This window comes from Astatotilapia calliptera, chromosome 11 (genome assembly GCF_964374335.1).
Source record: "Astatotilapia calliptera chromosome 11, fAstCal68.1, whole genome shotgun sequence".
NCBI classification, from domain to species: domain Eukaryota; kingdom Metazoa; phylum Chordata; class Actinopteri; order Cichliformes; family Cichlidae; genus Astatotilapia; species Astatotilapia calliptera.
Genome location: NC_137432.1, coordinates 7079041 through 7104203, shown reverse-complemented (window position 1 = coordinate 7104203; position 25163 = coordinate 7079041). Strand labels below are relative to the sequence as shown.

The following is a 25163-nucleotide window of genomic DNA, read 5'->3' as shown; positions in this document are numbered from 1 at the left end:
GTCTGGACTTCTTTAAGTTGCTTGAAGACGTTTCACCTCTCATCCGAGAAGCTTCTTCAGTTCTTGGGTCACATGGTGGAGAGTCCCAGATTTAAACCCAGTGGGAGTTTAAATCTGGGACTCTCCACCTTAGACTATGATGACCTGGATGACTGAGAACCTTCACAGACAGTCTGATTAATACTAGATTATCTGAAATTAATCTCTAAATTCACCCATCATGGTAAACATGGTGGAACCTTTAGCCACAAAATTTGTCTTGGTGCTAAAAGGGGATGATTATTGAATATATGTTAATGGTGTGTAGAAACTCACAGAAGCATAAAATATGGACATAGCTGTAATGAGGTCACCATTTTTTGCCATCTGCATCTTAGTGCTTTGAAACCAGGTGAGATGAGTGTGGGATGGATCTGACTGTGACACTGAATGCTCATCAGCATGTCCATTACATTTTGTTAGCTATATCCTGAATAATCTTCTTTTTGAAACTGAACCCATAAACTCTGTTCTCCTAGGACTGGTCAGTGATCTATTGGAAAACTCAGGTTGCTAGTGAGAAATGTGTATTCCCTGACCAGTTGACAAGTGATTGATAATTGCTTCTGCCGGTTGCTGACTGTCACTAAATGAAATTGTTATAAATAGGGTGCTACACCAAATTGCTCCTTGTAATTGCTTTGGCGAGTAGCAGGTTGCCAAAGTTACCAAAGTTTGCATTGAGTGCAGACACTTGCCACTTACTCTGAAGAAGTACGATGCAAACCAGAAATCGAGAATGTTTGCCTTTAAAGTCAACTTTATTCCTGACTGCTGCAAGCAGCACAGTTTAAAAGCTGTAACTTTCACTTGGAAAACTGACACTCGGTTTCTGGTTTGCCTCACACTTTTCACATTTTCACTGCTACTTTGGTGAGTAGTTCACAAGTGTTTGCAGACAAGTCAGTGTCTCCAGTGCAATCTACAGACAACTGCAGCAACCTGCTAGTGACCAAAGCAATTGCAAAGAGGTTTTTGGTGCATCTTAAACATCTTTCCAGACAGTTTTATGCTAGTGACTGGCAGCAAACACGCGCCAACTCGTCCCAGAATACACATTTAATGACCAGTGGTCACCAGGGCATCACTGACCGGTGTGTGGGCCTAGCAATTTTCACAAAAACTGGAAACAACCTCCAGCAAACATTTGCAAACAGCAATCAATAAATATTTTTCATCACAATCAGGGGTTGTGGGGTATTTGCAGACAGGTATGTAGTCATTTGTGACCAACGGCTAACTTCTGTGGGAAGTCTTTTTTGCAACCGCGGGTATCGCCCCCTGGTGCTCTTTAAAAAGAATGCCGGTTTAAGGCACTTCCTCTTAGCCTTCACTTTTTATACCCAGAAGCGATATTAATGTTTTACATTGTCTGTGTGAATGATATGTAAATGATAATGTTGTGCATATCCTGTTAGTGTCCCCAGAAGGCCTTAAAAATCAGTTATGTCAGTTTTCGTTCAGTCAGGGTTGGGCTTTCAAAGGACTATCAATACAAGACTACTAGGGTACAGTCACGCTAATGTCTCCTAAATCACTTTAGTACAGCAGCGAGCTATGAGCTGAGCTGTGCAGTGACTCTGCCCTCATGCTCATGTGTTATAGATTTAATGATCAGCATATGCTCATTAGAGCTACAAATACACAGTTACAATCACTAGATCTAAAGCTGTTATAGAGGGCCCTATGCACAGACTTACAAAGACTGGAGGAGACATACAGCTTCCTCTGTTTTTCATGCTTTTTTTCTATGCGGATTGAATGGTGATGCCATGGTTTACACAAAGTGTAGAGCTGTCTGTACGGGCAGCAAACCTGGGGATAAAACAGCCACGTAATGTTATAATGGTTGCTGTGAATTGCCTGCAGTGAGAACAGCTGCCACATTGAGTGCAAGAAAACGCTTGCTTTGTATTTTGCGACAATACCAACTCTGAAAAAACCAAAAGGAAAGGGAAAAAGCCAGCGCGCTGAAGCACTGTTGTCCAACACTGACTCTTTTTGAAGTCAGCTGTCTGCACATGTACACAGCGGCTCACTTAAAAGCTGTTTGAAAATCAGATTGCATGTGTGCTTCTGTGTTTCGTAGCCATGCGTGTGCTTTTGCACAAACGTGTGCGTCTGTTTGCATGCACTCTCGGCAGCAGGAGGCTGTAACGTGTACCATGCACACTCTGTAATCACCGCTGTTTATGACTGCATAAAATAACACTCGCTCGCTCTTTCTGTCCCCCTTCCCTCACTTTTACAGACACACATTTACAGCTGCTGTCTCACTGGCTGTGTGATTATCACCGTCTGGTTCGGGGCTCTTATCAGTGTTGTGATGGAAGTGCGCACGCACACAACACACCTTCAGCCTGCCTGGCTCTCTCCTTCACTTTTCCTTCTCTTTTTCTTCCTCTTTCTATTCCTCTCGCTCAGCTGTGTCGCGTCCTTTCCCCAGCGGCATCGTGGTGTTGCGTCTGCGCTTGCCTTGCCGAGCTGTGTGCCAGTTGAGGATTGGCATTAAAGCCAGACATGAGCTCATCGGCCCAGCTGGGCAGACAGCCCATTACAATGCTCAGCAGAGCCCTACCGCAGGGGTGAAAAGAGCTCAATACCTGCTGATTATCTACTCTTCCTCTCTGTCTGTGCCTCTATGTCCCTCCCTCACTCACTCACTGGCTTTTGCTTTCACTTTGTTTCTTCTTTTTTTTGTTGGCACCTCTCTGCTTTTTTTTTCTCTGTTATTCCTCGACTTTTTCCTTTTTCTTACCTTTTTCTTCTACTGTCCATTATTTTTTTTATCTTCCCTTTATTCGTTTTTTCTTTTATATTCCCACTTTCTTTTATTTTCTCTTCCCTGTTTTTCCCTCTTCTTTTCTCTCTTCCTGTGTTTTATCTCTTTTTCTCCTCATACATTTTCTTCTTCTATGCTTTCCTTTTATCTTGCCTTGTCTTTTCCTCCTGTCCTCCTTTTGCTCACCTTCTCTTCTTTTTTTTTCTTCTCATCTTCTCTTCATTCATCCCTTTACTCTCAGTATCCTCCACCTCAGGCTCTGTCTCTCTCTTCGTGAACTGTTTTATTCACACACACACACACACACACACACACACACACACACACACACACACACACACACACACACACACACACACACACACACACACACACTCTGCATATTTCTGTCTGCTCTGTCATCCCCCTTTCATCCCCCTTCTAGCTATCTGTCTCTGACACACACATGCATAACTTTTCACTGAGAGCTGTGGTGTCATTGCAGTGGAGCCTGCGGCAGTAAGAGAGGTAGGGAGGGGTATTCTTTTCAAATGACAGGGGTGTAAGTGAGGTGTGTGCATTTGTGTGTGTGTGTGTGTGTGTGTGTGTGTGTGTGTGTGTGTGTGTGTGTGTGTGTGTGTGTGTGTGTGTGTGTGTGAAAATGACAGGGGTGGGAAGCCAGACAGCTGGTGCACCTGTGTGGACAGGACATGACACGGCACTGCAGCCAGACAAGGGCAGGAAGCTGCAAATATGATGTGGCATGCCAGACGTTTTTATTGAACGCAACTCTCTACTCTGCAATCTGACTGTCTGGAGTGGCCTTTCTGTTACTTAGCGCTCCGCTGAAGATGCCGAGCTACAGTCGATGCCTAAGCAAACACTCTCTCTCTCTCTTTCTCTCCCCCTTTCTCTCCTCCCTCGCTCTCCAGCGTTGTCAGCTGGTGAGATGCATTGCGGTTAATTCATGAATCCCATTCAGCCTTGTTATTAAGGCTGAGTCATATCCATCTTTTGTTCTGACATTTGGAAAGGCATTCAGTAATACCCACTCCACACAGAAGTCACGGGGTGTTTCGAGTTATTAGTCTGACTGAAAATGTTATGTTATAGTCAAAATGGATCCTTCGTCATGCGCAAATACTTTCATCACACGAGTCCCACGATTGAGGCTTTTTTGGGATAAACAGGCATTAGTGATGCAGGCAAGAAACTGCTCTTCTTCTTCCTCTGTGCTGTGTTCATTTGCAGTGTCGCAGGTTATCCCATACGGTTCACAGCCCGTCAGTTTCTGCTCTTTCTCTGATTTTTGGGGGCAGTTCTGTGGCCACATGGATGAATATTTCATTCAGTTATTTGCTTCCACTGTATTAACCATTTTTGCTGTTTTGGGAATGATTTCCGCCTCCTATTTATTTGTTTATTTGGTCAGTATTCCAAAAACGAACGGTATTTTGTCACTTGTGCAGTCCAGTCACCTTCTCAAAGAAGGAAGACGTATTTCTTTTGTTCTGCATGCAACTCCATCCACCTGTTTGCATGTCAATTTTCAACTGGAAAACTTGTGTGTTAAAAAATGTTTTTAACATCCTAAAAAGATTCATTTTAACCCAAAATCGAGTTTAGCGTTAGTTCCTGAAGGGTATGAGCTCACTGATCAACAGATTCATTGCATATGCAAGCTGCTTTGAAACCCACCTCTACCTCAAAATCTCCTTTTATGCCTTTTCTGACTGTTTTGATTTGATTGGCTGTTTTATTTTGAACATGCAAAAAAAATAATTGTAAACAGAAAAAAGTATTAGAAAATAAAGAAAGTTGCCATGGATAACTCTGTATAGCACACAATTTACTTGCTCTAAAAGGAAACGGATAAAGTTTACACTTGCAACAAATCAGTGTTCACTGAGATATAATGAGACTATATATTTATAACTGTATCCAAGGCTACACACACTTAGATAGTACACATTGCAAAACAACAAACTACATTTTTTCACTAACGAATACCTCCTATGATTAACATCCTGCACCTTGTGAAAATGATCTCCTTTTATTTGTTTTTAAACTGAGTTATGATTGGACATTCTTTTAATTCCACCCTTAAACTTTTCCACACACATAAACACATGTGATGTTTTTATGCCCATGAAACCCTTTGAACCTCTACACGCCAACAAACAAACCTCGTATGTATATGATAGTAGTGCATTAGTTGGCATTTTCTACCTAAATGTTAGTATTTATGTTACATTTGGATGGAAACTACTACTACTTTCACACCTGTAATTTTACCCAGTGATTCAGATAACTGACAAGATGATAAAAGATGCATTAGTGCTTTTATGCCCCGGTCCTTTAAAGAATCATGCTGAAAACAAACCAAGAGGTGATCACATATGGACAGACAGGTCAGTTTTGGTGTGCTGGCAGTTTTGGAGATATTTTGGAGATCTTTTAATAAACATGCCTCGCGCCTCTGTCAGTGCGCCCCAGGGCAGCTGTGGCTACAATGTAGCTTGCCATTGCCAGTGTGTGAATGTGTGTGTGAATGGGTGAATGACTGAATGTAGTTTAAAGCACTTTGGGGTCCTTAGGGACTGAGTAAAGCGCTATACAAATGCAGGCCATTTACCATTTAACATACAAATGTACCTGATGAAAATAGGTAAAAGTACACAAGCGTAATCAGGAACATACAAAAAAAAATACAAAAAGTAAACCTTTTTCAGCAGAAAAATAGCCTTGTGTGACTGTAATATTATGCATAATACATCATAGATTATCATTACATGAGCATGAATACAGAAGTGAGCTTCCTTGTATATGGCCTTTCCTTTATTGACCTTAAAGGAGCAAAAGATTCCTAATTAGCCCAATTACCTGATTAGTTCACATCTTCAAACGTCTTTCTTTGTCAGTCAGTGATTAAAGTAAATTCAATGAAAATGTAAATCATAACATTTAAGAAGTTGAGTGTTGATTACTTTCGCTTAAAAATCCCTTAATTATGTTAGTCAACAAATCAATAAATGATTTATTTCTGCTCTGTTGGAGTATACTTTAGAGATTTAAAGGGTCCTGAATATCCTGAAGGGATACTTTAAGCCAGGGGTGGGCAACTCCAGGCCTCGAGGGCCGGTGTCCCTGCAGGTTTTAGATGTGTCCTTGAGCCAACACAGCTGATTTAAATGGCTAAATTAGCTCCTCAACATGTCCTGTGAGATCTAAAACCTGCAGGACACCCGCCCTCGAGGCCTGGAATTGCCCACCCCTGCTTTAAGCAGTCATATAGAAGCAACTACCTGTTTGCTGTGTTTTCAGCAGAAAATGATGTCCCACTTGTTGTATGCAGCACACTGTTCTATAAAATATTACGTTTTATATACCTGTTTTTACTGTGATTTTTGATTAGAATTTAACCAGAAATAAAAGAGTTGATTCAAAACACAAAATGAGTGCAAATTCAGAGGTGTCGGCATAGTTTTCTGTATAAAAAGTCCTTCTCATACAGGAAAAAATACTGTATTTAGTGTAAAGTATAACTGTGATTTGCCCTTTAAACAGCTCACTGTGAGAACTTTAATCTGTCTTTAAAAAAATGAGCCGTAGAAACGGACTCTTTTATTTTCCTCTGTGTCCTCCTCTCTGCTCCCTCGTGCCATCTGATGAAGACGAGGCATAATTGATTCAAAGCTTAAACCTTTGCCTGGGAGACAGCTTTGATTTCACAAGTAATGGAGCGACAGAGAGGAGACACGAGAAGGACTGAAGCAGACACCAGGGAAGGAAAGCAACTTTTTCCACTCCGTGTTTGGGATGCTGGATGGAAACAGGCCTCTTTCTGAGATGAGCCACAAGATGGCGCTATAAAGTAGCTTGCAGCTCAGCACCACACTGGCTGGGATGGAGAAGTTGCCCTTGTTGGGATGGGGCTACCCTCAACTGAGGCCTTTGCTGTGCTGCTTTTTCCCCACTACTGGCCCGACCGCATCACTGATGCACTCATGGTCTCCTCACAAACAGCTCATGTAAACTCTGAGTCATCCGTGGCATCTTTTATACTGTTACTGCTACTGCTACTGTCTTACTGTCATCTGTCAGCTGTCTTTTTATCTGGAAAGTCACGGGGAAGTGACAGGTGGGAAATGGTCCGTGTATCCAAACATACATATGCACAAGACGGGCATCCCGTGGCTAAAGATGGACCTGTTGCCATCCGAAGTGTGGGTTTTGTGCAGACACACGGTGGTGGTGTTTCCTCTCCTGTCCATGCTGCATTAAAAAGTGTGCATTGTCAGATCTTTAAAGGGCCGTCACGTTAACGCGTGGCACTTCGATTCACAAAACAGCAGCAACAGTAACACTAACACTGCAGTGAACTCCTGAGTAAGCATGTGTGAGCAGGAAAGCCCGCACTCCCAAAGTTCCAAAAATAGATCCACGTGCACGTGCCGAGCATGATAAACCTATCAACCTAAAGTTAGGATTCCTCAAATACACGATGAGACAGACGTTTCCCGAGAGACCCACAGAGAGAGCGCCTGTGTGTGTGTGCAGACTATAGGCGGGTGGGGGTGGAGTGGGGGGCTGGTAGACACGAGTGCATTTGGTATTCAGCCGTGCCTAGTATTTATCTGTCTGCTGGCTGTCTGGTCTGGTCTGGCCTGTTAGTGGTGTCACCCTGCGTGCTCCCCAGGGGACTAAATTGACGCTCCAGACAGACTGTGCATGTGTGCGCTTGCATTTTTGTGGTTGTGGTGGTGGATTGGATGCGGGTTGCAAGAGGGTGAATCGATGTATGTCTGTCTGTGGATGAGAGCTTGTCTGGGATGTGTGTGCATGGCTGTGACCTCAGATCAAGACATAAAAACAAATTGTAAAAAATGGTCTTTAGTACATCGATATCGTTGCTTTACCTGACAACACAGCAGTGCCTCAATTTGTTGCCTCAATTTGTTGCTTCAATACAATTATGACAGCTGCCAGGCGTTTGTAAATTGTTTCAGGGTCACGCAGTCTGTTCTCTTCCAAAGGTGTCAGTCCACTCGTAGAGGAGTGTAGAAGCCGCTGTCAAGGAAAATATTTTTGCATGATTGGATATAGAACTTGGCTAGTGATGCGGCACTTAATGCAGAACATCTGTCGGAGGTCTTTGCTTTCCCCATTTACTTATTTTCCTTCACAGAGGTCCATTTCGTTTTATTGCCTTCGGTTACTGATGTCTTCAGAGTGAAAACGGTCAAACCGCACCCCCTCTGAGCAGGCATTTCTCATTTTTCACTCCCAGCACACACAATATGTGATGCGATTTTCTGCCATGGCATTTCTATGATTTGCTGCAGAAGTGGTGTGCAAGAGAGCAGGCCTGTGATCAGAAGAGCCATTCCTATATTATTCCCTCTTTGCTCTATTTTCTTGGAATGCCACCTGGAAGAGCTTCATTCGTCCGTAAATGGTCCGTGGACCATCATGAGGCCATGCAGTTGGTAAAAGGCTGTAAGCCTGGCCCGCTCATTACTCCAATCATCATCTCTGGTCTTTCATATAATTACTTGTTGCCAGTTCGTGCTTTCCATGTGCACAGACTGATGAGGTTCCATTTATACTAGAGCAGGTCACACGTCCATCTGCTACATTTATTTTTTTCCCCACATAAATGGCAACTTTGAGGACTGAAAATGAAGCTAATGTCCAAGTAGTAAAAATTGCAGTTCCTTTAACATCCACTTGAGGCTGTATCCAAAAGTGAGTCAGTCCCCATAGACTTTTGTGTTAAAATGCCCAAAGTCATCCATCAAAATGACTTTGTACTGGGATGGTGTGGAGACCAGTGTTGCCATTCTGATGGACAGGTATGCCAACAAAAGTATTGGTAGCTGGAAGCTGTTTGCTCGGTTTCAACTACACTAATTCAAGTCACTGAATTAGACCACCTGATTGTTTTTGTGCTGTTGGTACCTTTTGGAATTATCTGACCAATAATAAAAATAAATAGCATGCTCTGCGGTACAAGCCAACCAAAACTCAGTTTTGCTGATTGAAGTTCTCTTATTTTATTGCAGTTACTTGATTGTCAGACATTTACACATGTTCATAATGGGCATGAGGTCATGGTAACTTTAGGTGTTTCTGGAGAGGAATGATTGTAAAGCATACATATTTAATGACTTTAAAGAACAAGTATTGGGTGCACAAGTTTGTGTAAATTGGAGAAAATCCAAAATAAATTCAGATTCAAAACACCACTAATATTTGGTTAAACAGCAACTTGCATCTTGACCAGATGCTTTTGGTTTGCCATCAACAAACTTCTGGCATAATTCTGGCTGGATATTTGACCACTGGATGGTTTCCTGGCACAGACCTGGCACTCGTATAGTCCAAATAAACAAGCCTAATGCCTTCTAGAGAAAAGTATTATGGAAAGACAAAACAAAGAGCTATTTGTTCACATTGAATAGATGTATGTTTTATGTTTGGAGGATTATAGGTGAGGCTTTCAAACTTAAAAACACTGTACCAACTGTCAAGCATGGTAGTGGCACCATCATACTCAGTGGCGTTTTTGCTGTCAGTGATACTGGTAGAAGTAGTAGAAACATTCTTCCACTTCACCTCAAATCAACAGCTACACAGCTGAAATTTAGGCATAATTGGACGTTAAATCAAGAGAAACATACATGAAAACTGGTTTTGGAATGGATAAAGCATCACCTCAACTAAATATGTGTCTGTGCTTTACAGGCACATGATTTATAGATGCAGCTTGCTAACCAAGTTTGCTAATCTTACTGACATGGCACTCTGACATGGCAGTGACCAATGTGGGAAGCCCAGAAATCTTTAATACACAGCTTATGGTTCCAAACAGCAATAGGATGGGGGGGAGTGACTTCAGGACTACTAGATCAAGAGTTCCTACAACACTTATAGCAAAATATAGCAGAATACACAAATGTGTTTCCTTGTAGAGCAGATCTTTTAATAATAAATAATTTTAAAAAAATCCAATGTGAATTCTCTTGCACAGCCTCAATGATGTGTTCAAAATAAAGTATACTTTATATCCTTTATAGTATATTAGAGTATCCTTTATAGTATCTTTAGATTCACCTGCAAATTCAGGAATCTAATATGACCAGCTAAGAGACTATTAACCTACTACTTGTTTTATCCTCTGCACAAATAAAGTCAAAAACTTGCAAGCTCTATGATGACCTTGCTTGGTCCCTGAACCTTAGCTTGGGAACCTCCTGGACTAGAGTGGCATTCAGAGCCCCTCTCAGATTTGAGCAGCTCGGTTTATTTATAGATCCTGTATGTGTGTGTTTGTGTTTGTGTGTTGGATGAAATGGCTGCACTGTTGGTTAGATTAAGCAGGGATGTGCTGGGGGCGGGGGTTTGCCTCTCTGCTGCACATGTGGCCCTGAACCACAAGACTAGCTTGGGGGGGTCACCTCAAGGTTAGCCCCTTTAAAGAGCCGACTATATTGGCTGTGGCCGGCCATAACAAGGGAGTGAAACTCGAAGCGCTTCCCCCACCCTCCCCAAATAACACACCAGACCTACCAGGTCCAGCCCTCCTCTCTCCCCCCAACTCCTTTCTCTTACAGCCATTGTCAACCACGACCCGTCTGCTAGATTTCTAAGTCAGGTCAGCCACCCCTTTCAGTCTCACCAATGTGCGGCCTGCCCCCTGCAACCCAGACACGCGTGCACACTACCATAAAGTACAGCCGCTGTCCCATCCTCTGCCCATTGCTGCCTTCAAGTGCTCCTCTTACAATTCATTGTCATATTAAAATGTGGGAATGTGAATGCATTTGATGGTCATTAATTAGAAGATTTGTTGGATTTAGTGTCAATTTTACATACAGGGTGTGGGACTACGTTTATTTTGTTGCTTTTTCCCCCTAGCTGGCTAAAGTCAGGGTAGTGATATTTCTTAGCGCTCCTGAAGGCAGCGGCTCCTCCCTCCCCTACCCCCCACCACCCCGTCGCTGTCCCTCCCCTGAAGCTCTCTGATAGGCCGCTGCGGCATTCTGTCAGTTTACGGGCGTGGCTTGAGGACGCCGTGTCTGCCGAGCTGTAGTAGGGTAAAGACAGCTGCTCTCAGCGACGGAGGAAGGAACGGAAAAAGCCGTACAATGCATTAGCCACAGGCAATGGCTCGTCCCCAGCTCTCCCAGTGATTCTCTCACCGAGCCGCTCCGAGAGAATTATGGCGTGAGAAAAGCCTTGGGATAATTAAAGCGAAACTGTCGGGAGTTACTTGTAGCGGCAGACTCTGCTGCTGCTGCTGCCTGGAAGTTTTTCGTTGTTTTCCCGTCGGGGGGCCCCGACGCTGGCGGCGGCGGCGGCGGCGGCGGCTCTCTCCCCGGAGCGGTGTTCCGGTCTGCCCAGCCCCATGCAAAACCTAACGGCTCCTGGCGCCCCCGGCAACTCCAATGTCACCTGCTCCTGCAACTGCACCGCTTCCCAGCCACAGGGAATGGAGATATGTGAGTAACATTAGCTGCTCCTCTTACGAGTTCTCCTGACCTTAAAAACCTACCGACAGACAGACTTTAGTGCCTAATCCGTTTTATGTGCACTCTCCAGTGTGGCAACAGAAGCACAACAAATCAGACTTAGTGTTCATCCAACACGGTTAAACAGTTCTGCTATTAACTCGCTGTGGGCCGCTCTAAATACCTTAGAGGAAACCGATAATTCTTCTGTATGGACTTTCAGCATGTCTGCGCTGTCCAGCAGAAAGTTTATGGTGACCTCATAGCACTTAGTGGTATTTATAACCTCCTTTTATTGTCTGTATTTGACTTAAAGTGTGTCTCTACCACACCGTGTGGACTTTTTAGTGCTTATGTCAGGCGTTGGCGTACGTTTAAGCTCTTAGGTGCCCATTACTATTAATCGGTTACACTGTAATACTCAACAGTTAGCTTATTAAGAAATATCAATATGTGTGTACTTCCAGCTTAGTACTAAAAAAGCTTTTAATAATCTACTGCGTTTTCCAGAAGTAGTATTTTTTTCTCACTTGAAGTTTGTTTTACAGTGGCACTGTATGACCCTATAGGGCTGCCTGGCTGTGCAAATGCTCTCGGAGCTCACCACAGAGGGTTAAATAGTTTGCCTGTCAGCACAGACAGGAAACGCTTGAATGGTATGTTATGTCTGTCTGCCTTCTGAGCGGCCCAAAGAGAAACTATCATTATCAGCTCTGCTCTAATGCTGCTGCCTGCTAGATCCACTGCAGATGTTCCTCTTTATGACTGAGCATTCAGGGAAAAAAGCAAAAAAAAAAAAAAGCACAGCAGGCAGACATGTAGAGACACCAGAGGACAGCCAGACGCACAGTGAGTGTATCCATGCAGTGTGACAGGTCTACAGACAGACAGAGGAAGACAAATAAACAGGAGACGGGCACATAGCAGACAAGGCGGGTAGATTCACAACCAGGCAGCCAGGCAAGTACCGACAGAGATATAAACAGAGATGCGGGAGAGCCAGACAGGCAGATATATTGACAGACAGACACGCAGACAAGCTACAGACGTACGGACAGAAGGACAGACAGAGTTACACTGATGTGTAATTTCCACTGGGGTCGAGGCCAGGGCCGGGCAACATGAGGTGAACACAGGATATTAGATTCAGATTTGGCAGCAGAGTGTGGTTGTGCTGACGCCACATTGCAACCAAGAAGTAAGTGTGTGTGTGCGCGCCTGTGCGCTTATCTGGCAGACGGACTGGTGTTCCTCCATTCGTTTTTCTATGGCATCATGGTACTGCTAGCCAGGAAAAGCACATAGTCAGGCATGAAGTGGTGCACGCACAGATCGACTGGTACAGCACCGGAGCCTAATTAGATAATCCAGGAGGACTGTCTCAGACTGAGCAGTGCAGCAAGAGGAGGGAAAAAGTGGAATGGTTGCTCTGATTGACACTTGCAAAGTATTAAACTAGCAAACAAACTGCATTGTGGGTTCACACAACTTTGAATAAATGCTGGCCTGGTATTTTCAGTGCATTTCTTCTCGTCTTAATGTCTCACTAGTCGGAGGGAGCTCCATTCACAAGTGGTTTGAAATAGCTGTGTTCTACTGTAGTGGCCGTCTGGTTTGAAAAGAGCTCTTGTTTGTCGGCTGTGTTGTCATGCAGACTCGGCAAGGCTGAATAATGCAGCTCATGCTTTGATGATTTCTCTGGCTGCAGAAAAGAGCTACAGTCTGCCTCCTTTCTTTTTTTTCCTCTCTCTCCCCTTTTTTATAAAGCGGAGCAGGCGTCTCACTGGTGTGTTTCCTCTTTCATTCAGACGAGGAGGAAAATTGAAAGGGACTTGGAACATAGAGGGATCACAGCGCAGACAGTGTGTCATGGCCAGGAACCGAACCTCAGCCTACACTGGGATTCACATGTAGGATTTGAAAGGCAGAGACCTCTTAACAAGTGTTAGTCTCCTAGCTGTTGCTGTGCTTGGATTCATTGTGTGGTGCATTTATCTCGTATAGTAGGCATGGTATTTTAAAGTTCTGTTTTCACACAGCAGCACCAGTCATTGCGCATCCTTTAGCTTTAACCTACAGTTAGCTGCCCGGCTAAAGAGGCTGAGAGATAAAAGCTTTAACTGGATAGTGGCTCACCTTTTCTTTTGAAGGTGTCGTCCCTGCAGGGTCACACTGCAAACATGTGTTCGGCAAACATATTACACTCTTAAGTCATTTAATCAGATATTGTCTCTTACTGCTATTATCAGGGGAAATACTATATGTCAGCTGCCTTAGATCATTCTACTTGAACCTAGTGCAAACTGTGTTTCTACAAAACCTTGGGAAATGTCTCAATAGTAATGCAGTGGTTGGTTCTGTAATCTGGATTGAAAATGGTTAAATCAGGAAAACTGATTAGAAAAGTAAGATTGTATTTTGGGACAAGGCTGCAGATCAGCTGCTGCATAATGGCATCATTAGGGGTGCAACGATACACAAAATTCACGGTTCGGTTCAATACTTTCGATATTTTTTCGATACAAAAAAATGTTCATGCCTTTTTAATTTGTCATTTATTAAAATTATAAATATATTTTAACTCAAAAGAACAGTTTTTAAATTTAATGTTGCTGAAACAACAAAATAATAAAAATAAATAAATAAATCTGATCGAGAAATCACTCATCTTTGGAAAAGAGAGTTTATTACAGAGAAATGTCTCTTTCCAAAATAAAAGCTATACTATCCACTTCTTCTGGGCTATATTCTCAGCAGCATATTAAACATATCAGGTCCCCATAAGGAGAATCATGTGCTAATGACTCGGGTAAAGTTTGTAGCATGCGTGCTTGTTGTTTTTGTCTGCTTCCACTTGTCTTTGCACTAGGATGATGTCGGAGTAAATGTGCAGTCATATTCATTGTGTTCCCACTAGTGCTGTCAGCGTTAATCTCGTTAAAATGACATTAACGCCATAACGCAGCAAATCTCCGTTAACGAGTTACCGCAGATCGCCCCGTGCGTGGGGCTGGACGGCGTCAACACGTTAACAAGCTCACTGCGCTAACGCACTAGTTCCCACCAATTGAGCATTGCATGGCACATCCAACATACTGTTTTACTTTTGTCCATGACGCACTTACCATCAGGGTCATACTTCACATGAAACCCAAAATAGTTCCAAACGCCAGATCTGAATGAGGGTGGGGGAGGTTCAATTTCGGGTAGCGTTGAGGCAGTTGCCATGTTGCAACGAGCTTAGCTTCTGTCTTGCTAGCTTGCGCTGCGCTCAGTGGATCTGCACTCGACAGTGCAGCCTAGGCAGATCAGTCGAACGCAGATCCACTGAGCGCTCAACACAGACAGCATCGTCAGAAGAAAAGTTGATAAAATAAATAAAACATTTTGTATCGTTTGATACATATGCGTACCGAACCAAAAGCACTGTATCGAACAGTTCAATATTGATACGAGTATTGTTGCACCCCTAGCATCATTCAATTAGGTAAGAGTCAGACGCAAGCATGATAATGAGTTGACCGAGTAACATGGCAGACGCCACAATACAACCAGTTGTAGCTTCCTTGTTTTTCCAAACCTGAGTGATGTCATTGGTTGAGGAGATGCCGGGGACCAATAGATGATTGTGAGCCTGTACCTAACAGTCTTTCTTATGTTTGGACTGAAAAAGCAATTGCGTCGCAATTATCGATCCTTTAGCCTGGCTTATACAGTACACAGTAACTATATTGCGACCAAATGTGTCGAAAATAAAACTCAAAATACAAAATACAAACCCTTGTGTAGAATATTCCTAGAATCATCCTCCTGGTTCTTAAGAAGCACGCACAAACACACATCTGTCTCTGGGGAATGTCCTGGTCCCTGTATCGGAGACTTAAGTGACCGTCTGCGCTGTGTGTATGTAACAGTTAGCCTGCAGCGGGGGCAAGCCAGCCAGACGGATGTAAATGGCCTGATCTGTAATCCTGTGTGTGAGTGGTGTTAGTGTGTAGGTGGCAGCGGGGTCATCTGTCAACTACCTCAGGCCAAACACGCACACGGCTACTTGTTGACTCTCCCTCAAACGCACACGCAAAAATGTACACATGGGCACACGCACGCACACATTTACAGATGTATACACACAGACACGCACACAGACAGGCACTCTCAGGCTCAGCCAATATTTACCCTGCAGTCTGCAGCCAGACAGCCAATCCAATCTCTCACTAAGCTCTTTGTTGTGTGTTTGGGGTTAGGGTTTTTTTGTTTTATGGGGGGGTTTGTTTGTAGAGGTGTTTTTGATTTGGAATTAGTTTATTTTTTTATTTTTTATTTTTTTAGGCATGTTATTAATGAATTCTAACATAGAAAGTCAGGGACCTTGGGGAGGGGAGTGGCGAGGACAACCAAACAACAGCATTAAAAAAAAAAAAAAAGACCCCCCCCACAAACAGATTTATTTTGCGATCACTGCTCTTGTAATTAATTTCACAGGGAATTTCTGCACTTGGTAAGTGTCTCTCAATGGGGACTTATTTAGTCTGCCACCTCTCCTGAGCTGAGGGGTGTAGCAGTAGAACAGCAGTGCTCAACTTGCAGGCGTTAAGAAAGAGCTCCTTGTCTTTTGGTACAGAGCTGGTGACGAGGGGTCCCCAGACCCAGTTTCTACACCACAGAGCTGATCTCCAGACACACCAGCAGACCTGAGAGTAACATTAGCTCACCTTCGGGCAAAGCCGCTGTGAAAATGTAAAGACGTTTGATGTAGGTTTGACCAATTGCTTGAGCATTAGTCAAAATTTATATATTTATATGTCATATAATATAAATCTGCAGGAAGCTATTTTTTTTTTTTTTGCAGCATCTCACGTAAAAGGATTTGCAGCTCTTTGTCTTTTGTGATAACTGGCTATAATGTGCATCTTTCACTGAATTTGAATTGGACTTGAATTAGACTTAGAATAGTAATCAGGATAATATATTAGCAGAGTATAAACTAATAGAGATGGCTCTAATATTGTTTTTTTTTTTTTTCAACACTCTGTTGAAGTCTCTTAACTGCCACCAGGTCACTCACCTAGTGTTGGAGTTAGAACTGGGTTTTGTTTTTTACTCACTTTTAGCTTGTTGTTTTTTAGAAGTAAGTCCCCTTTCAGGTTGTTAGCATTCATTGGTTTCCTAGCACAGTTTCCCCAACCTTTTTTGCGCCACGGACCGGTTTATGCCCGACAATATTTTCACGGACCAGCCTTTAAGGTGTCGCGGATAAATACAACAAATACAACAAAATAAAACTAGTACCGGTACCGAAAAAAGAAGATTTATTCATAACACACGTGAAAAGACCCAGGAAAACAGAGTTAACGATAAAAACGATAACAAAATAACGCTGAAAACCGATAAAAACCCTGAAAACCATACATTTCACACCTGAGCCTCAACTCTCACGGACCGGTACCGGTCCGAGGCCCGGGGTTTGGGGACCGCTGTCCTAGCACACTGTTTTACAAACATGGCATGAATATTACGAACAGCAATTTTTTTTTTTTTTTTTTTAAAGCAAGTTTGATTGTTTGCAGTGCGCTACAGCGGTATGGAAAGCAGCTTTGTCGCTGACGTGTGACAGCTCTTGTTTGTTTGGGTTGAGCGTCTCGGTCTCCACGTTACAGAGCCTCTTGTTAGAGTCCATGTTATAAAATATTTAATATGTCATGTTAGCGCAGCAGGGGTATGATTTGTTACGCTTTTTTTTTTTTTTTTTTTTGCTTTGCTTTTTTTGGTTTGTTTTCTGCAGTTTTCGGCCTTAAATCAGCTTGACCACGCTCAACAACATTCTTATCTCCCGACTCTGTAACCCTGTGGTTTTGGAATCAAACTGACAACCCTTGACGCTCCAGACACTGGAAAATGCAGCCCTGGAGCTGCAGCTTGTCTTTCTTCAGCTGAACAGGTCAAGTTCAGGAGGCAACCTCCCCAGCCCAAAGCTGCTGAAAAGGTCAATCCTCGACTTCCTCCTTCCACTCGTCCCAGCAGCACCTTCGCTGCTCCTTTCACAAGTTAGTTGCTGGCTGCTGGGACGCCCTTTGTGTCTAGTTTCTGCACCCCCAACACACGTATACACACACTCCAGACCTCCTCCCCTAGTTCCCAAAATGCCCTTGGGACTAGGGCAGATTAGTAGTCGTAGTGTGTTTGAAGACAGACCATCCATCAAGTGTGTGTGGTGGTGGGGGTGGGGTCGGTTAGTAGTCTGCTGTCTCTGTCAGCATCTATTTACACACAGTTCGACTGTCTGAGATGCTAAAGAGCTCGGTGAATGAATCAGCCCTGCTGTCTGCTGCGTGTCTTATGACTCCAGGTCTACGGGCACGAACGGGGACCTATTACAGTCAAACAAGACGCTGCACTCCAGACACACACTGGCAGACAGTAGCCCCCTTTTCCCCCTCATGCTGCAGGTCTGTTTTTCCCAGCATCGAGACAAACGAGATGGTTGGCATGTCTATTAGCCTTTGTGAAACCATGTCTGACTGCACATCTCGTCTCCTCTCCTTACTTGAAACAAAGTGGCGATTACCGCCTTGAAATTTAAAGAAAAAAAAAAAAGAAAGGAAAAAAAACATCAACTGAAATGCTGTGCCACCCGCTGTTTGTCAGATTTTGGGTAATCCGTTTGTTTATGTGAGCAGGAACACCCAGACAGTGGAGTAATGACATGTCTCTTCAAGTGGTTTGCAGGGTTTTCCTTGGATTCTGAGAGGCTTACATGCTGAAGTTTCCACAGGGGTGGCACCAGTGTGTGTGTGTGTGTGGGGGGGGGAGTCGAGGCCTCTACACTTACTATGGGAACTTTAGTGCTTCAGACAACATTTACAAAGTTCTTCTGCAAGACAGATATGCATGGTCGACCATTTTTATGATCACAAAGAAAACCTAGCTTTTTCATAACTCCCTGATATTCAAATAGTCTGTAACAGAAGGGAAGACCTCGACAGGATATATGCTGTTTCAGCTATTATAAAAATAAAAGGGCTGACAGCTGTACAACGTGGTGTTTTGCATCATGCTCTTTGAAGTTTAGCTAATGTATTTGGAACTTTAATCTGTGATGAAGAAGATGATCCATAAAGCAGCATTTTGTATATTTTCTACGTGTGTCAAGGAGCACTCCTACATACGTAGGGGGAAAAAGTTGTTTAAAGCTTTTGCTGTACAGAAGAAAAATACAGAGTATGGTTTACATCCATGTAGTAATTCAAACTCTCTTTGCTCTGAGGTCAGGGACTAAACCAAACTGAGGCAGCAGTCGAATTGAAATGACTGCTTTCGTCAGTGAAGTCTGGTGGATTATACTGCAATATTGTCAGAAAGAGCTGTCTGAAGGCTAGTTAAATGGTGATAAATATAAATATGGCAAATAATTATACCCACATCGATTCTCTTAGGTGTCCAAAGTTTGTGTGTCAACACGGCTGCTTACATTAGTTTTATGTGCTGGTTGGTGCTCCTGCCTGGTTGAGGGTGTCTCAAGGATGGATCTGAGTCACAAAGTCAGACATCCATTTTTCATAATGATATGTCTAAAACAGAGTTATTAAGCTTCCTAAAAACTTGCTAACGTTGAATCATTCTGTTATTCAAAGAGTTCTTGACGTCTCACCTGTTGCATTTGTTGCCATTTATCCTAAAAAAAAATTGAGCTGTGATTTTTGCACAGTTAACAAGTTAAACTCTGTGCAGTGCTGATGACTTTCGGCCTTTCTAACCTGATGTTAGCAATACATGATAATCAGACAAATACAGGTAAGAATACCAAGCTGTCCACAAACAAACATCAGAAAAGTCCCATGGAAAAACATTTGTCAAAAAATGAGCTCCTTGTTTGTACTTAGACATTCACCTTACTGTCAGTTTTCTTAAAACTGTCGTTTTAATGGCTGAATGGTAGGTAGACACAGCTCAGATGGGAGGCTGCCGACGGTTCCAGAGGGTCTTCTGTCCTTCACTCCTACTTTAAAAAGTCTGACACTTCCTGTCAGGTGTCAGCATTCGCATTGTTTTGGCAGGGAATTTGACATCCATATAGATTTCAGTACAATAGGTATATTTTGGTTTTAGAGGGACATCTAACACGCCTGTGTACTCACACACCCAAAAGTTGACATTTTCTACCGCAGCAAGACACTGATTGTGTGAGTGAAGGGGCTCCTTCTGTGACCATAAGTAGGTCTTTTTTTTTTTTTTTTTGCTTTTAATTGCCTGAATACAACAGTTGTCATATGTAGTAATTGGCGAGTGTTGCAGCATGTTGTTTAGCACCACCGGGGTTTGGCTCAGTGCAACATATACCTCTGTTTAGCCACAATGTGAAGAACGCCAGGAGGTGTCCTGACTGTTTTTCAGTTAATCCATTATTATCTTATTTTAAAAGATTGTATTATTTTTATAAGGTTCTTGGAGGAACAGAGAGGCAGTTAGTGCAGTTAGAGTTCTGTGTGCACCCATGTTGACCATTATCCCTGTGATGGTCGATGTTGTTTTATGATCTCATTTTTAAATGACCCATTATTTCTTTTAATAAGCCTCTAAATCACATGTTGTTGTTTTTTTGTGTTTGTGTTGGGGGGGTGGGTGGTTTTTGGTTTTTGTTGACACTGTTGCTAGTATGTGCCAGTAACTACAGATTCCTGTTATTGAGACATATTCGTGACCAGCGTGTTCAGAGAAGTCTTGGGCGTACTCTCAAACACTCTTGTTCGCCCTCAGCTTCGCTGTCTGTAACGTATCCCACTGATCTGCCTGGGGGTAAATCCACAGCCTGTGCCAGCTGGGCCACTGGCTGTGCCCTAATAAGGCCCATGGATCTGACCTTATCACAGGAAATTCTAAAGATTATGGAAGACTGGGAAACAAAAGATGAAATGGAGAAGAAAGAAAGGGATAGAAAAATCTCTGTAGTTACGTAAATGTGACTGTTCCTTTTTCTGTATGTATGTTAGTAGTTGGTATTAACTTGATGGTCCATGATAGATCCACAGATCACACAGCTGTACTTTCTTACAACTCAAGAATCTCTTTTGCGCAAGTGATGTCTGTGGGGTGTTTCACTTCATTTTTTATTTTTTAACATTTTAACCCAGTTTAACCTCCCAGCCGGGAGTTAAGTGGTACAGGATGTGTGTGGGAGACAGAAAAAGAAGCCTCTGGTTGCCCAGATCCTTCTCTGCGTCCTCCTCTCCTCCCTCACTGCTTCTGTGCTCCTCTGCTCTTCATTAGCGATTCAGAGGGCTGTCTGATTTTTGGTCCCTTTTCTCTCAGTCCAGACACACAAGTCAGACAGCGGTGTCTGATACCTAGCACCCCCGCCTCCTCCTCCTCTGCTTCTCCCCCTCGGCAGCCACCAGCTGACCCCAATCAGGCACAGGGCCTGTTCTATTGTGTGGCTGGGGAGAAGGCGGGGGGACACTTGCTCACTGGCTAACACAGCCACAGACTCAGACAGGGGGTCAGAGGGAGATGGAGAGTGTCTAGTCTGGCCTGCCATACCTCTCTGACTCCCAACCCCCAGCCATAACACAGCATTTCTCAGTTTCTCTCCCTCTCTCTCTTCATCATTTCCTCCCCTCCCTCCGTGCAGGCTCGCTGGAGGTCCCAGATGTATCTGATGCTTGTCATGCAAAGTGTTTTCGACTGCCATTGTCTTGATAACTAAGTTTTCTTAGCAGCATCATCTGTTTCCATTTGCAGTCTAGCCTGCAAGCTTATGTAGACATATAGGATGTATTTTGGTTTTCCTCGAGGAAAGGGGCGGATCATTTATTCCTGCATACACTCGCACTGCATGAAATGCACGCTGGAACTCCAAATGTAGATGAATTTGCCTTGAAAATAGTCCCCTGCAAATTCCTGTTTGAGCTTTAAGAAAGACTTGTTGTGTTTTTGTTTTTGTTTGTTTTTTTTTTGTTTTTTTTATTAACGACAGATAGGGAAGAGCAAGAAAAATACAGAGGAACACGCTATGCAGACCAGGTGTTGAATAGACCTCTGTGCTGGAACACACAGCTCCACGAGTGCCCACACCTTACCTATTAATATCAAAGCCCTTCCACTGACAGAACAGGCATTTGTGAGCATTATCTCCAGTGCTGATTTATAAAGATGCTCCTATCAAACTTAAACTGATGTGAAAATAACTAGTTGGTGTTCATGCTGAAACCGGTTGTCATGGAAATAATAGATCAGCCAAGAAGATAAATATATCATGTAGACCAACTGAAAGTATTACACTCGGATTTTAAGGGGCCATTTGTGTTCACGTTTTGAATTTTGCACACTGACCACACAAATCTATTCCTTTGAATTCCCTGTAGGTGGAGGTTATAGGTTTAATTTAGACACGTGGCACACTTTCTCTCTTTTTCATTCTTGGCATATAACTGGAAGCTAACGTGTCTCCTGGCTAGACGTGCTAACGATGATTAGGGATCCTGCTCTGTGCAGCATGGAAATCCTGTGTGTGTGAATTATTAATATAGGTCATAGTCACAGCATCCGGCTTGGCCCAGCCCAGCGCCGTCCCAGCACTATCGCAGTACATGGCCCCTGCTTTCCCTACAGCCCACCCCATCTGTCTGCCAGATTAACCTGGCTGATCACCTACACCAAGGTCTGCACCGGGCAAGGATTCATAAAGGGTACCTGGCAAGAATTCTCCCCATTATCACGAGACTCGTTTCTTTTGTCTTTTAAACGAGATCCTTCAAAGCTACACCTTCTAATGTCTTAAACTGGTGGGAAGACTCGGTGCTTTTGTAGCTGTAATAACGATTCTTTCCATAAACCCGTAGTCCCCGACCAGTTTGAGCACCTCAGGCTGCTCATTTACAGCTATTATATTTTCACAAGATAAGAATCCTAATGGGAAGAGTTTATGGTTCTTCATAAGAAACTTGCTTCCCATGATGAATTGCGTCTGTATGTGTGTGTGAGCTGGTGGGTGGGACTGTATCCCCCCCATTAATATGTGAGCATTGGACTGTTGCTAGAGAAAATGTCTGCTAGTGTGGTTGAATGTCTGTGCTGGAGTAAAGAGTGTGTCTATATGCGTGTTAGTCCTTAGGCAGGCATGCCCTCTCAGCAGTTTTCTTTGTCATACATAGTCATACTGCATCTCCATCCGGCGATAGATTATTTTCTCCCAGTTTTTATCTGGAGTATACTGCAGATTCTAAAAAGAAACAAGACTGTACTTGGAAACCTCAAAGCTGTCCAAAGACTTGGGCGATGCAGAACGTCATAGCAATCTCCATCTGACTTTTGCCCCCCACCCAGGGAAAGCCACTACCATAAGCAGTGCTGAAAGGTTACACAAAGATATAAAAGTGTGTCTTGTGAGTGGGAGTTGCTAAGTTGTTGGTATCTTTGGTTACACTCAGTCTTTGTGTCGCCCAAAAGAGTTTTACCTCGACGAGTCAGGAGCTTCTTTTCATTTTCCAATATTCGCCTTGAGCTGAACTCCCCAAGTGGTGCTTCAGCACAGAGAAAGAAGAGAGAGAGAAAAGAGGGTGGTGTGGGTGGGAGGAAAGAAAGGAGAACGCAAGACAGAAGTGAAAAGAGGGAAGAAGACGAAAAAGAGATGGGGTGGGGGCGGGGGGGTTGCCGAGTCTGTATTGCTCTGCTGTGTTCTGTATTGACTCTAGAAAGTGAATTTTATTTCATAAAGCACACGAGAGGAGCACTTTATTCCATTTGGTATGCCTGACCTCAGCTGAATCAATCCATTCTCTCATCAGTAGAGCCACACATGAAAACACACACAAGGAGGCAGTTAGATTCAAACTGTTTTGCTTTAGAAAGAATGCTGTCTTAATATTAAAATGGTAAATGGTCTGCACTTGTATATTCAACTGTGCACTTTACAATGTGTGTCTTATTAAACTGTCCACAAAAACACACTCTGGTGGTGGAGCTGCCAGGCAGGATGCCATTGGGAGCACTTTAGCTCATGGAGGGGCAAATAGTTTACAACCTGCCCCACCAACGTACGCACGTAAGCTGCCGAGTCCAGTATAGAACCTGTGGATTGAATAAAGTTAAAGTTAGTTGTCTAAGTTTTACTAATGTGTGATGAATCACACAATGCACAATGATCTGTTGTACTCTATACCATTACATCTACCAGAGATCGCAGTGATTCTGTACACTTCTTACCTGTATTTGGGTCCATATTTGCTTGTCAAATATGGATAGAGATTTCCAGTTTGTCAGTAAGCTATTGTTCCTTATCACCGCAGACAGAAATGTATAATCACAAACTGCATGAGTCTGGCTGACATCTATTGAACCATGAGGTCTCCACAATGGTTCAAGAGGTTCAGTTAAATTGAATGATCGTCTGCTTTCACTGACAGTGAGTTTGTGGCCATGTTGTTGGTCCTGTTCAACTACAAAGACAAACTTTCCAGTCATGATCACAGGTCCCGCTGTCACAAACGGGATGCATCACGATTGAGACTGATAGTATGACTCTTGTCCGTATGGTGTCCTGCAGGGAATCTTTATTTTAACAACAAAGATGACCGTGTGAGCTAAAAATGTGAATGTGTTCTACACCATATATTTGTTAGCTTATACGGACGTTAAAACCCATATCCAAAATGGAATCGGCTGTCTTCCCCCAACCCAAAATATGTCCAGTTTTGAAAGTGTCCATCTCTGAGACTTTTCGTAAATCATTTTTATTTATATAATACCAAATCACAACAACAAGACCCCACAGTAATGCAGAGAAACCCCAATAATCATACCACCCTCTATAATTCAATTCAGTTTTATTTATATAGCACCAAATCACAACAACAGTCGCCTCAAGGCGCTTTATATTGTACAGTAGATCCTACAATAATGGATACAGAGAAAAACCGAACAATCATATGACCCCCTAGGAGTAAGCACTTTGGCGACTGTGGGAAGGAAAAACTCAGTTTCAACAGGAAGAAACCTCAGACGGAACGAGGCTCGGGTACGGGTGGCCATGTGCCGTGACTGGTTGGGGGTGAGGGGAGGAAGACAGGTCACAGACATGCTGTGAAAGAGAGCCAGAGATTAATAGATGATTAAAAACAGAGTGGTGTATAAACACATGACTGAAGAAGAAACGCTCGGTGTGTGATGAAGTGAGCCTTTAACTTCTTGCCGTTCCTTCTCCGATGTGAGTAAAGTGAAGCTGCGAGCCACTGAGGTATGGCTGCACTATAACGCTGCAGCATCTTGGCTTGGTCTTTTGCCCAGAGGACCGCTGTTTTATTTCCTTTTAGCAAGACACGAGCTGCTCTCCACACATAACTATCTTCCCCTCTGTTTGAATCGCTTCGTTCTCCCCACCTTCCCCATCTCACCCCTACCCCTGTAGCCTTGGGTCTATTTATACCCAAATTCCCCCCACAACAAGACTAAAACATCGTGCCCATCTCCAAACCACCACCACCATTAGCTAGAGAATGGGTCTACGCTGCACTCTCCCTACAATGCGCTACGCCAGCCTCCCTGCCTCTACTTCTTCTGCAGCATCTTTTCTTTTTTTGTAGTTTCCTCTGTTGTCGGCAGCTGTTGCTCAGCACCGCACCGAAGTTCACCCTGCGGTCATGGGCAAGTGTTCCAGTGAGGGTGGAAAAAAAACTTTTTTTTGATACGACTTTTTTTTCCACCCGAAACTTTCATTAATCTTGCTTTTTTTTTTCCACCTCATATCCCCCTCCCACCCCCTTCACTTCCCTCTGTCTCTCACTTCTCGTTATTCCTGTCTCACTTTCACCGACTTTATCTTTCTTTCTGGTCTCTAACTCTCTCTTCCTTCCTCTTTT

The 25163-nt window shown here is 43.4% G+C and overlaps 1 protein-coding gene across 2 annotated transcripts in view; it reads left to right on the top strand.

The window, feature by feature from the left end:
- The window catches only part of ldlrad4b (low density lipoprotein receptor class A domain containing 4b), a 264501-nt gene that overhangs the window by 212584 nt on the left and 26754 nt on the right, over positions 1-25163 (top strand). Inside the window, exon 1 of one of the 2 annotated variants that reach the window (XM_026185858.2) lies at positions 10850-11304. The exons of the other annotated variant lie outside the window; for it this stretch is intronic. Within the exon in view, the coding sequence (XP_026041643.2) occupies positions 11211-11304 (94 nt within the window). The 5' untranslated portion in view covers positions 10850-11210. Of the gene's footprint in view, positions 1-10849; positions 11305-25163 lie in introns of those variants that run through there. 2 annotated transcript variants of the gene reach the window in all.